Source organism: Leuciscus leuciscus, assembly GCF_965113295.1.
Source record: "Leuciscus leuciscus genome assembly, chromosome: 19".
Classification (NCBI taxonomy): domain Eukaryota; kingdom Metazoa; phylum Chordata; class Actinopteri; order Cypriniformes; family Leuciscidae; genus Leuciscus; species Leuciscus leuciscus.
The window spans coordinates 31,787,977-31,802,692 of NC_138743.1; the positions used below are offsets into that span (position 1 = coordinate 31,787,977).

The window sequence follows — 14,716 nt, forward strand, 5'->3', positions numbered from 1 at the left end:
TGCAGACCACACTGGGTCGCCTGACATGTGTTGGATGTTTCAAAAAAACAAGTTTTGTCCTTCCTTGTTTTGGTGGATTTATTAAGTGCTGCTGTACAGCTGTTGAATGCAGATGTGGATGATTAGGACAGACACATAGTTTATTTATTTTTATTTTATTTTTTTTAGCATCCTTACATGCTGTGTGAATTCTTGAATTACTAGACGGCTATCAAGACTGTAATATATATTCAGCTATTCTGCAGACTCGTGATGAATTCTATTTGCATAAAGCGTAGGAATAAATGTTATTTGCAGACGTTTGGTTGAAGATAGTGTATATATGTCTGACTTCAAATGACTTGCAGCTGAAATTTCACAGCTGTGTCCAGTCAAGAAACAACTCCCAGACTCATGCTGTTGATGTCTTTGGCTTTTACAAGAAGCATGTCAGTGTGAAGCCCAAGGCATTATCTTTTTTAAGTAGGTCACAAGGCTTGCAGGGTCCTGAAATGCTGCAGGATCCTCACTGAAGTCCTGCCAACCTTCTGATGTTCTTCTGGGACACTGTTCAATCATTGTTCTCTGACCCTGTTTGACGTTGTTTGTTGTGATTTAGTGATGCTTATTATTTCTTCTAAATTCCATTGTCTGTCTACACATTACGCAATAATCTTCACACCTGTTTCCAGATTCACATATTGTAGTTCTTCTATACACACTGTAATCACAGCCTATAAGAAAATGTTTGATGTTGAATGTACAGCAATGTGGAGGAGTATTTGGACCAATGGGGTTTCACTGTGGGCGGGGCTTACCCAGCATGACAAAATGGATATGGAAATCAAACGACAAAAATATGTCTTCACACTTGTCACTTTGATGTGCTAGGAATGGTAATGTACCATAAGACTAGTTGTACTATTAATATGTTCTGTTATGTCCTAAAAAATGAGTAATCATCACTTAAAATGTAAAACCAGTATGGCATGTATGTGAATTGTGACATTTTGTTTTATTCACAAAAGTTGTATTACAAATAATTGTTGTAATGTTTTTTTGTCAAGAAGTTGAATTAACAATATGCATTAATAAAATAAGTTAATAATTAAATATTTGATTAAAAAAAATCCATTAAATAAATAATTATATTTTTTAATTAAAAATATTGACTCTCACACAGAGCTGACGACGTACAGTCCAATCTGAAAATTTCTAAATTAAATGCATTTGATTTAAAATATCAGCCTTTTAACCATGAGGTCAGTTGATAAGTGACTTTTCTCTTTTTTTTTTTTTTTTTTTCAGGTGAACTTCGTAGTATGTCAGCTCTGTGCCCTGCTCACGGCCGTCTGGTTCAGGCTCTATCTGCACCCCAGCAAGACCAGTCCTTTTGTGCGGCATGTGGTGGCCACACTGCTGGGCATCTACTTTGCCCTCTTCTGCTTTGGCTGGTGAGTATTTCCATACTGACGCATCCCTCTGTCAGTGTGTCCACAAGGAAATTGAAACCAGCTTTTGCTTGTACTCGCAGCTGCTGGACTGCAGGATATGTGCTGGTGTGACGTTCCAGAAAGATACAACGAACGCCAATCAATAGGAAATGTAGCGGTCTGTGAAACTACAGACATTTGATACAGAATAAACAAACAGCTTGAAGGCAATAAAGGGAGCTGAAGCTGACGTCTAGTACTGTCAAGTATCAAATTATGTTGAATTTGTCTGTTGTAAATACACCTATATGACTCAAACACAACAGTGCAGACCGGGCATTTTTTTTAAAGCTTCAAAATGAATCACATTACACCATTTGATACATATCAAAGATGGATTTGAAAAGTGGAAAACAGAAATACAAGTGAAGGATTGTTTCATTATACAAAAACTTGCTTTTTTATTGGTATGTCCCGTTTTTGGATTGTAGTAGTATCATCATTTTAAATTTACAATTTGCAATTAGGACTAAAAAGGTTTCATTTATTCATCTGTTTTTTGGAAACATGATCTTTTAGAAAAATCAATATGCGGAAAAAAATATCATGGCTACATTTTTGTGTCCAATCATATCATATAATTTCCTACAGTTGAAGTTAATGACATTTAATAATAATATATCCAGTTAAAATTTTTAAAGAACATTTTTAATTTCCAGTATATTTAGCTAAAAACCTTTAGAGAAATTCCTGCCGATACTAACATCATTTTAGATACATTAGTCTCTGTGTTATGAGATCACTATCAGCCATGCTCAAGCTTGTATTGATGAGTCGGTGGCGACTCAGATCTGGAACTCATTAACATCTCATTTAAAAAGACAAACAGATCAATAGTCCACACTGAAAGATAGAGAGACTTCTGCTTGCTAATTAGTGGCGTCTTTTTTCAAACCCTTATTAAAGTGTCTCTGTTTGTGTTTGTGTGTGTTTAAGTGGGTCTGACTTGCAGATAAGCTTCCGTAAAGTCTCTTTAAGGCAGTTCTCTTTGGGGGATCTGGGTAATGGGCATACAAATTTGGCTCACTTCTTCTTCAGATTGTTTCAATAATGTCAAATCAGCAAAAGAAAAATAATAATATATATATATAAATACACACACAGTGTGTATTTTATATATACATGTATACATATATACATACATATATCTATCTATATATCTATAGATAGATATATAGATAGATAGATAGAGATATAGATAGATGGAGATATAGAGATTAATATATATATATTGATAGATATAGAGATAGAGATATATAGAGATATATAGAGATATATAGAGATATATAGAGATAGAGATATATAGAGATAGAGATATATAGAGATAGAGATATATAGAGATAGAGATATATAGAGATAGAGATATATAGAGATAGAGAGATATATAGAGATAGAGATATATAGAGATAGAGATATATAGAGATAGATATAGATAGAGATAGATATAGATAGAGAGAGATAGATAGAGATACAGATAGATAGAGATAGATAGAGATAGATAGAGATAGATAGAGATAGATATAGATAGATAGAGATACAGATAGATAGAGATAGATAGAGATAGATAGAGATAGATAGAGATAGATAGAGATATAGATAGAGATATAGATAGAGATATAGATAGAGATACAGATAGAGATACAGATAGATAGAGATACAGATAGATAGAGATAGAGATAGATAGAGATAGATAGAGATAGAGATAGATAGAGATACAGATAGATAGAGATACAGATAGATAGAGATAGATAGAGATAGATAGAGATAGATACAGATAGATAGAGATAGATAGAGATAGATAGAGATAGAGATAGATAGAGATAGAGATAGATAGAGATAGATAGAGATAGAGATAGAGATAGATAGAGATAGATAGAGATAGAGATAGAGATAGATAGAGATAGAGATAGATAGATAGAGATAGATAGAGATAGATAGAGATAGATAGAGATAGAGATAGAGATAGAGATAGATAGAGATAGATAGAGATAGAGATAGAGATAGATAGAGATAGATAGAGATAGAGATAGAGATAGATAGAGATACAGATAGATAGAGATACAGATAGATAGAGATACAGATAGATAGAGATACAGATAGATAGAGATACAGATAGATAGAGATAGAGATAGATAGAGATAGATAGAGATATAGATAGAGATATAGATAGAGATATAGATAGAGATAGATATAGATAGAGATACAGATAGATAGAGATACAGATAGATAGAGATACAGATAGATAGAGATACAGATAGATAGAGAGATAGATAGATATATACACACACACATTTCACTTAAAAAAACGAACAAGATTTTTCATGCTGATCCAGGTCATTTGCATTTACATAAAGAGTAAAAAAAAATGGACCTTACCTTTATCGAAAAGTTCATTGGTTCTTTTAACCGCAACATAGAACTCTATTCCTATTGCTGCCATATTAAGCATTTTGTCTCTTTTCTACAGGTATGCGCTTCATTTCCTTCTCCAGAGCGGCATTACTTACGGCATAATGATTCTGACCGGAGTTGAGCACATGCACAAGTGAGTCCATATTTTTACATCTTTAGAATCATTGACTTCAGAATCAACATTAAAGGCAACATTAAATAAATGTTTTTTTACTTTATTAAAGACCCTATAAAATGGCTGGGCAAGTGCAGCATTTACTGTATTGACATAGTGCACAAATATGCTCTCAAAGCTAATAAACTGACTAAAAGGCACAAAATTTAAATGTTGAATTTAGTACTTTAATACACTTAGTATTTAATACATTTAGTAACTTTAATACACATTGAAGACAAATTTCACTTTAATAATTACTCTCTTAATTTTGAACAATTCAGTGTTATTCCAAAGGAAAAAGTTTGTCCCCATATCTTTCATCAAAATGTACACTACCATTCAAACGCGTTTAAAAAAATATGTTTTTAAAAAAGAAATCTCTTACGTTCACCAAGGCTGCATTTATATTAAATGTGTCTATTTTAATATATTATAAAATGTAATGTAAAATCAAAGCAGCCATTACTTCAGTCTTCATTGTCACATCTTCAGAAATCCTTCAGAAATCTTTCTAATATGTGATCCATGCTGGCAAAATGAGTGGGAATGCGCACAGGATAAATACGAGCTTCAGGCAAAACAAGTGAAAAATGTCACATTTGAGGTTTTCACAAAAATGTGTTCATTTAAGCCCTCGTCAAGCGATCCCAATGATCCAAATGGCAATTAAACATCTATAAGTCTCTTTATTTGTACGTTTTCTGAGAGGAGTACCTTTCTTTTTTCCATTTTTCTCTGCTCGCTTCTTGACGGCTGTGCTTCCCCTCAGCACAAGTTTGGTATTGTTTTAAAGCGCAGCATTCCGACTTTGTAAATATTCATAGCGAATTCTCAATGGCATGAACCAATGAAATATGAAATGTGCTTTTCAAACTCATGCTGATGTAAACAAAACTATCTTTCTCGCGCTGACCGACGCATCCTAAGCGTGCACACAAAGACAGAGCATGATCCCGATATACACACATACACAGAATTACAGTAGTTCAGAATATCTGTCAAAAATGATTTGTTAATTCACACCGCACAGACACACATAAACAAACACGTTGGTTTCTGTTGGCGTTGGTCAGGGTTTGTTTTCACATTGACTGACCATAAAATTCGTACTCGTTTGTTGGCGTTTGTCTGTGGTGTTACCTATTGGGGGAAAAACATCTGAAAAACATTATATTGGACCTGTGCGGTACAGTAGGTCTTTATATAGGCTGTCTGTATATTGCTGCTCATTAATGTTAATCAAACAATTGTGGTATCATGGGGAAAAAAAGTTTAATTATTTTCCCTATAGATATTTGGTTTTTATACCAAGACTTTGACTTTGACTAGACTTTGCTTCCCCTATCGACTTCAAACAGGTGTTGCTCAGTAAAAAAATTTTTGTATGATTCCAACAAATTATAATTTTAAAGATTTTTTTAAAGCTACACTGTGTGATATTTTCCCCCATCTAGCGGTGAAATTGTATATGACAACACAGTGAATATTAGTTTCTGTTCCTTTCAATTTCGAGGGCGTTTTAGCTCGTACGGTGGCCGTATTATTCCAAGATTAACATGGCTTCCAGTTCAACTTCGTCCAATTGCGCCTTTAAAATTCTCACCTGTGATCCGTCGCAGCACAGATTTATGTTATGTAAACAATACTTTTTCACCATTGACGTGAGGAAAAGTAATGAAAGTTATACTAGAGGTCGTTCTGGCGTTATGGACAACCATGCTATGGTTAGACAAGCAACATATAAAACTTCGAATTTACACAAATAGGCTGGATTACCTCTCGAGAGGAAAGCAGGCAACCTCGGCGTCCGTTTTAAAATCTTTGCTCCTCGAGCTCTTTCCATCTGAGAAAAGTTACTCCAATATTGACTTTGGTCTTGCTGATTTGCCGGTCGCGTTGACGTTTTAATTCTCTCTTTCGCTTCCTTGGCGACTCTGCTTCATGTCCTCGAAAACAGGCGTGATCCTCCATCAGCAATCTTTCAAATCTGCCGGCAGTCGCGAGTAATCTCCCCCTCGCATTCGTCTCTGTGTCACTGAGTGTAAAGCGCGAAAGGCAAAGCTTGAATTTACAGGTATATCCCTCTTTGGCTAATGTAGTTTCAAGATGGAGGGGCAACATGGCGACCGGCATTCGAACCCCTCACCCGTATGTACTTTCAATGGCAGATTATAAACTTACGAGAATACTTTATTACTTGAAAGAAGTAAATATACAGGGTGGGCCATTTATATGGATACACCGTGGTGGCATGGGAGTGGTTGGTGATATTGAGGTCCTGTTTGTGGCACATTAGTATATGTCATGGTCTCCACCCATCTTGAGGAGTTTGCCCCCTCACATGTACTGGTGTGCCACAAACGGGACTTTGGTGTCACCAGCCATTCCCATGTTGTTGTGGTGTATCCATATAAATGGCCCACCCTGTACATTAATGAGCACATATATTTTTGAAAGAACTAAGTGTTTTTTGCTAAGAATCAACTAAAAAAATTACACAGTGTAGCTTTAATAGAGAATGTGAAAATAACTCTAATTTCTAATAAACTCATTTTTGAAAATGTGCACATTGTGACTCATTTTGCCAGCACGGGTCACATATGCTGATTTGGTGGTCAAAAAATAAAATAAAACATTTCTTATCATTAAAGTTGTGCTGCTTAATATTTTTGTGAAACATTATTTTTCAGGATCTTGGGTTAATAGTAAGTTCAAAAGAAAGCATTTATTTAAAAATGTTGTGGTCAATAAGATTTTATTTTTGGTGTGAACTTATTGTGGCTGAAAATAAACTGAAATTAATTTTCTTTTTTGTTGACATCACCAAGAGTTCATTATTCAACCCAATCGATTCAATCAATTTCTGTTGATTCAAATAAATTACAGTCCATTTCTTTTTTTTATTGCATGTCCTGTTTCATTAGGAAATATGTCACAATACAGAAGTACAACTGGTTGTGGACACTATTAACATTAAAAACTTTTTACTTCGAATTCAATAGAGCCCATTGAGCAGTGTGTGAATCCTCCATAGCCCCCTTTTCATTCAAAAGGTGAACTAAGGTAGCCTGACTACGTCAGACTTCCTACTTCCGCTAATTTCATTTCGCTCCTGTACTCAGTCTGAGATAGCAGCCTATCTTTCAGTTTTCCACCGGCCTGAAAACAGCCGGGCCAATCAACGAACAGAGGGCGGGCTGAGAGGCGTGACGTAGACGCTAATTTTACCGTGGATGCGTAGATTTACTTCACATAATCTGCAAAAGTCATTCACAGCCGTGTTCACTCCGGTATTTCGCTCGATGGTTTAGTTTTTGCATCATACATGCGTTTACGGTGGAAGTTAGATGCGGCTGAGCATGCGCATAACACACGCCATAACCAAACGTTATGTGATTGGCTTACGGGTAACCAATGATTTTAAACTTCAGACAAGCGCCCCCCCGCGACAGAGAAAACACTTCTCTATTATGCCCTTCCAGACTCTGTATACGAAGCAAAGTGAAGTAGCAGAGTCTGGTATTACCAGGCTAGAACTAAGGTCCATGCAGATAGAAATCGTGCCCTTTCTTCCTATGAAAGAGTTGAAAACTGACCCAAAGATAATTATAATGAGAAAGACCTCATTCCCTTCGCTGGCTGACCATCAGTCACTGTCCTCCTCATAGGTGTAATAAAATCTTCCATTATTTCCCTGCTGCCGTCTCCTGCCAGCTGCCAGAACCTTCTTACTAGGTGGTAAATATAAAACTGCCTCAATGTCAGACTTTTGCTAAATGGCCCTTTAGGGACATTTTGTTTCAAATGAGGTGATATTACTGCCTTCAGAACATTCAGGGGCAGTTAGTTGTTAAGGTAGACAAGTCTTCCTCCTCCTTTTTCTGTATTCTATTGGTGAGTTGTGTAGAAATGCGATTGACTTGAATGGTTGTGTTGTTTTGGGAAACATACAGCGGTTGAGACCATTCTATTTTTGTCGGCCTTTAGGAGGGCAAACAGTTTTGCAGTCCTGCAAAACACACTTGCATTGTTGAATGGAAAGCACACGCACACCTAGTCTATCTTTGTACTCACACCTGCAGTGTCTGGGGACCTGAGCTGAATGTGTCATCACTAAAGCTCGAGTGTGTGTGTGTGTGTGTATAAGAAATAATGAGAAAGACTGGGAGCTTCTGTTGTGCTAGTCCCTTCGAGCTTTATCTGATTTTTCCCTAACTTTGTCAATGAGATAAAACAGATCTTACGTTTTAAAACCACATGATTACTGGACTAATGATATTCTGTTGTCATGTAACTGTGAACACAACAGAAGCAAAATAGACTTGAAAAAAAAAAAGAAGGTATATTGTGAATTATTATCTTTCTTTTTGTATAAAAGCTGTGGCTGATGTCTTACACCGCTCTCAAATAGTACATTTGCATTCACATTAGAAAACCACTTATTGTGAGAAATCCGCATTCACATTTGCATCTTGTCCTCACTGCTTTTTCCCTGACTTAGGCTACGTTCACACTGCAGGGCTTAATGCTCAATTCCGATTTTTTGAAAAAATTCGATTTTTTTGCAAGGCCGTTCACATTTCCAATTAAATGCGACCTTTTGTGATCTCCTGTGTGAACGTGAAATGACCCAGAAGTGACCCGCATGCGCAGAAGAGTACTCAACGGTCAACGACGTCACTTGTTGTTTGCGGAAGTAGCTAAACTTTAACTGTGATTCTCTCTCACACACACACACACACGAGCGCGCGCAGCGACCGTTACACAAGAGCCAGACAGCAGCCGCTGACCTATCTAATATCAGATCCAGCACAAATAAGTTAACATAACGTATATATAATGGCCGTGGGCTTTTTTTTATTAATTTTTTTTTATTAACGGGCTCGTCGAGGTCGACCCGTTCGGCAGATTTACCTCAGCTCGACGAATGTGCAGTCCGTTTTCAAACCGACAACCACTTCAACGCAGGATTATGACGTTTTTCGCGTATCAATGACGTGCGGGTCGGATAAATGCGACCTGGCCGTTCAGACTGAAGTCGCATTTGAAAAGATCGGATATGTATCGGATTTGGGACCACATACCCAAGTGGCCTGGGTCGCATTTGAAAAGATCGGATCTGTGTCGTTCAGACTGTCATGAAAAGATCAGATACAGGTCGCAGAGGGGCAAAAAAATCGGAATTGGGTCGTTTCAGCCTGCAGTGTGAACGTAGCCTTAGTCATGACTCAGGAAACCAAGCAGAATATGCTACTCGCTACTAAATGCATCAAACAAAACTAACCTGGAAAACAGCATGATCAGAAGAAGGAGAGATGTGTGAAGGTTTGTTTTGTGATAATGACAGGCTGACTGTCTATTTATCCAGCTCACACAGTTACTTACATAAGTATCATACATACAGTGCAAAAATAAATGGACATGCAATTATATTTTGATTCAAATTATTTTATAATATGAGAAGAAACAATATTCAAAGGTCCTATAACTTTTCCAGTTGTTCGTGATTTGCTGGATTACTCGCAAAACAAACAAAAAAAGTTTAATGTATGTTCATTAAAAAAATGCTCATTAATTTACATGACTATTACAGGTCTAGAAATCATACTTCTAAAATTAGGATTCCTATATCCAGATTTTTCAATACAATTCTGGTTCTTCAATGAATAAAAAAAAAAAAGATATCATATTGAGGCCTTTGGGAAGTTTGCTGAGACCTCACAGTGGGCCCTGGCCCCCATTCTGCCATTAAACGATACAAGAGATGTAAAACTAGCACAGCTTTGTAGAAAATGTATTGCGTGAGTCAGTGGTAGATAATGCAGTTTGCAAAATTATGCAAACAATTGGCCAATCAGAATCCAGTTTTCCAGAGAGCCGTTTAAAAATACCAGAACAGGCTGAGCAAACACATGCAGTATATCTGACAGTGATAATGAAACGCCTCTATGGCACTAACAGTTTCACCTGTGTGTGTGTGTGTGTGTGTTTGAGACTATGTATGTGTGCCTTTTCTTATCTTCTACCCCCATTTTAATTTCCACATCTTTTTTTTTCTCCATTGTACAAGAATTGGGAGCAATAATGTCATTAATTTGGGTAGAGAATAATGGTTTACACACACACACACACACACACACACACACACACACACACACACACACACACACCACCGTTGAGAGTTAATTTCTGGAAACATCACTGAGCTGTTTTTGTTGTTGTTGTTTTTTTTAAATAAAGTTTGTACTTGCTTCTGGGTTTTAATGGATTCACAATAAATCTCAGTATGACATCCTTCAGACCTTCATGATATCAAAGCTCTTATAAAACTACAATTTATTTGTATTACCTGAAGAAAAATGGTTGCAAGTACAGTAATGCTTCTGAAATGGCTTGGATGTGAAACATGCTCTTTGGTTCACATTGCAGATACTGTTTGGTGGTCGCCCTGGGTTATCTTAGCTTCTGCCAAATCACCCGGGTTTACGTCTTTGATTACGGCATGTACTCTGCCGACTTCACAGGGTAAGAATATCCCTTTCTATCTGAGGTTTCTGAGCTTCATTGTCACTGTTGTGTACCCATATGTTTTTTTCTTTCTCTCTCCCTGACAGGCCGATGATGGTCATCACACAGAAGATAACCAGTGTGGCTTTTGAGATCCATGATGGTGAGTGTGTGTGTGTTTGGTTAAAGTTTAGAATACACACAGGAATGATGCATTGGGATGCTGTTCTGGATGCTGTTCCAGGCTGCTGCTGTTGTGATTGTCAAATGTGCTGCCAAAGGGCCGGAGAAACTAATTAAAGAAATGGAAGGCAGTGGGATGAAATGAAAGCAGATGAAAACAAGCCTCCCTCCTTCTCTTCACCCCTCTATTGTTCCACAGGGTGACATATTACCCTTATGATGAGTGCTCACCATCTTGCACTATTACCGTTATCACTAATTCATTTCTTCGTCCTCTGCCGAGTTCATCTGCTGGCCTGCAAACCTTTGTCATGGAGTAGCTTTTGAACCGAGCGGATTCCCTTTAGATTTGCTTTTGTCCTCTCTGCTGTAACCTCACTGGATGTCTAGTGCAAGAGTAGGACTGGCTGATACTATGGCTAATATCGTGTCACATTTTGTCTATGCTATTTATGCTGCACAGTTAAAATTCTGAATTTTTATTTTATTTTTATATAGTTATTGTTTTAGATTTTAGTTTCCTTTTTTATAATATACCATCTAAACTAAATTGAAATGAATTTGTGGAGTCATTCAAATATAATATGTAATTTAAGTATAATATTATAGCAAAATATAGTTTAGTTTAAATCTTTCTCAGTTATGTTTGAATTTTTTTTTTTTTTTTTTTACAATAATAACTCCACTGTATGTGTTAGCAGTATCTCGCATTAATATACAGAAGAATTAAGTTGATGTGGTGTCACAGATGAGCCAGCTATGCGTTTTAAAGTCATGCTTTTAGAGTCTGCTTTTGGCTTGTTACATAACATGAAGCTATTTTTGCACCAGACATATCATTTGTTATGAATAATCTTTTAGTTAATGTCTGTTAATGTGATGAAGTACCTTTCATTTGGAAAGTGTTTAATTCTCTGGATTCACTTTAATTCACTAACCCTAATCCAGAAATGGGTTTTACCACATTGGTTATTTTTGATATATTGCGATATATTGTGTTAGCGTGATATAAAATGAGTCATTTGGTGATATAAATTCTATGTAAGCTGTCCGTCAGGACTCTTATAAAGTGGTTTCACTCGCTTGTTGCCCTGAATAACCTGTCATTGATATTCCCTATGGTCCGTAGGACACTAATAGGACAAAGTCCCCCATAGAAGGCCTTTCTAAACTCCATTACTACCTCTGGTACATGTTGGGGCCTATTGTGAGTGAAGCTCTGTCCCTGCACTGCTGCTGCTCGCTGGGTCACACATAAACCTTAATGAAACTTTTTAAGTGGCTCGTCTTGTAATGTGCATAAGGCTTGCAATACAACAAGAAGAAATTAAAGCCACTTACGCTGGGTCGCCTTGCCTTGTCTTATCGTGTGTGCAGTAAGACAAACAACTGAGGCAGAGGAGACTCATGAGTCAACCACATGAACTCTGAGCCAAGTTAATTTACAGCACATTTCTTCCCTCTCTAATTCCCTCTGTAAATCAGGGAGAGGCCAGGGATTGTTAGATGAAACCACTTCTCACAAGCTCAGAAGCTGAGCAGGTACAATACTTCCTCTATGCTCGGATTCAAACGTCAAGATTTCCAGCAAAATTTTGTTTAAAGAAATATTTCGGCCAAAAATTGAAATTCTGTCGTCATTTACTCACCCTTGAACATTTGACATTTCAAACCCTTATGACTTTTGTGGAAAACAGAAAAAGGAGGCAGCAGAAAAGGCAGCTTAAGTGCAGCAGACATTTTTTTGTAACCTTGGCCAGATCTGTGCCTTGCCACAATTCTGTCTCTGAGCTCTTCAGGCAGTTCCTTTGACCTCATGATTCTCATTTGCTCTGACATGCACTGTGAGCTGTGAGGTCTTATATTAGACAGGTGTGTGGCTTTCCTAATCAAGTCCAATCAGTATAATCAAACACAGCTGGACTCAAATGAAGGTGTAGAACCATCTCAAGGATGATCAGAAGAAATGGACAGCACCTGAGTTAAATATATGAGTGTCACAGCAAAGGGTCTGAATACTTAGGACCATGTGATATTTCAGTTTTTCTTTTTTAATAAATGTGCAAAAATGTCAACAATTCTGTGTTTTTCTGTCAATATGGGGTGCTGTGTGTACAATGAGGAAAAAAAATGAACTTAAATGATTTTAGCAAATGGCTGCAATATAACAAAGAGTGAAAAATTGAAGGGGGTCTGAATACTTTCCGTACCCACTGTATATATATATATATAAAATGTATTATTTTTATTTTTTTATTTAACAGGAATGGCGAGAAAGGAAGATCAGCTCAACCAGGGTCAAAAACTGTTGGCTATAAGGTATGTAGATTTAAAAGAAGCTTTAAATTAAACTGTTTACTGTACAATACAAAGACAAACTTAAACTGATGAGTGTATATGATGAGTTTATATGGTTGTGGTCTAGAAAAATAGTTGCTTTGCCGTTTATATTTATACCTGCAAGCTATCTCAAGTCTTTTCACTAGATATGATGTAATGCAGTTCTAAAATCATCCTCTTTTCCTCCGTGTTTGTGTTTCATCCAGACGGATGCCCAGTTTATTGGAGTACTTCAGTTATAACTGTAATTTCATGGGCATATTGGCTGGTCCCACCTGCTCCTATAACGATTACATTGCCTTCATTGAGGGCACTCCCTATCGGCACAGAGAGCTTGAGACCAAGGGAAAAGTCAATGGGAAGAGCAGACTGAACGACCCATCACCAAATGTTCGTTTTACTTCGTCGTTTGTATTTTTCTTTTTAATAACTTCAGTTTATCACAAATAGCATAAAGGCTGAACAAATCTTCAAAAGTGTGGGGGCGGTAAGATTATTATTCTTTTTTTATTATTTTATTTTTTTTGTGGAAAGAAGTCTCTTATGTTCACCAAGGATGCATTTATTTGATCGAAAATACAGTACAAACTGTTTAAAATTACAATTTAAAATCACTGTTTTCTATTTAAATATATGTTAAAATGTAATATATTGCTATGAGGGCAAGATGGATTTTCAGCATCATTACTCCAGTCTTCAGTGTCACAAGATCCTTCAGAAATTATTTTAATATGCTGATTTTCTGCTCAAGGAACATTTCTTACGTTAAAAACAGTTGTGCTGCTTAATATTTTTGTGGAAATCAGGATACGTTTTTTTTTCAGGAGTCTTTGATGAACATAAAGTTCAAAAGAACAGTATTTATTTGAAATAGAAATCGTGTGTAATAATGTAAAAAAGTCTTAAGTCTCATTTTTGATCAATTGCATCCTTGTTGAATGAAAGTATTAATTTCTTAAAAAACATACTCGCCCCAAACTTTTGAATATTGGTTTGTTATCAATATGTTATATAAAACTATTCCTAAAATGTATATGACTGGCTTATTTCAAATTCATATCAATTTGTGCATTTCTGTTTCTTAACAGACAGAGGTCATCCGAAAACTGGCCACCTGCTTCATCTCGTTGCTGGTCTTCCTCTCCGTCTGCAAAGTCTGTCCTGTGGAGCGTAACGTTGATGATGATTTTATTGCCACCACACCCTTCTATGCTCAGGTGGTCTACCTGTATTTGTCCATGCTGACCACCCGGCCTAAATACTACTTTGTTTGGACTCTGGGTGCGTGGATTTCCTGCCTCTCCTTCTCTTCCCATCTGTCTAGCTTTCTCCTTTTCTTATTTTTGATCTATTTTGAAAGATAATAATTTGTCTAAACCGATCTTCTGTTTTCTTCCATTCTGATGCGGGATATTATGTTTTGATTAATTTTAGCAGGAGCCTCATGCATCTAGTAGTCTGAGGGGGAATAAGTCTGCAAAAAGACACTTTAGACGGTTATATATAAATAATAAAATAAATATTATGTATAAATATAAAATATACACTCACCAGCCACTTTATTAGGTACACCTTGCTAGTACCGGGTTGAACCCCCTTTTGCCTTCAGATCTGCCTAGTTCTTTGTGGCATAGATTCAACAAGG

At 36.6% G+C, this 14,716-nt stretch overlaps 1 protein-coding gene across 4 annotated transcripts in view; it reads left to right on the forward strand.

The window, feature by feature from the left end:
* Positions 1-14,716, forward strand: part of mboat2b (membrane bound O-acyltransferase domain containing 2b) — a 35,787-nt gene that overhangs the window by 14,737 nt on the left and 6,334 nt on the right. For all 4 annotated transcript variants that reach the window (XM_082147496.1, XM_082147494.1, XM_082147495.1 and 1 more), the window contains 7 exons: positions 1,288-1,433; positions 3,940-4,017; positions 10,471-10,566; positions 10,656-10,711; positions 12,996-13,050; positions 13,278-13,461; positions 14,160-14,352. In XM_082147496.1, the coding sequence (XP_082003622.1) occupies positions 1,288-1,433; positions 3,940-4,017; positions 10,471-10,566; positions 10,656-10,711; positions 12,996-13,050; positions 13,278-13,461; positions 14,160-14,352 (808 nt within the window). The remainder of the gene's footprint in view (positions 1-1,287; positions 1,434-3,939; positions 4,018-10,470; positions 10,567-10,655; positions 10,712-12,995; positions 13,051-13,277; positions 13,462-14,159; positions 14,353-14,716) is intronic.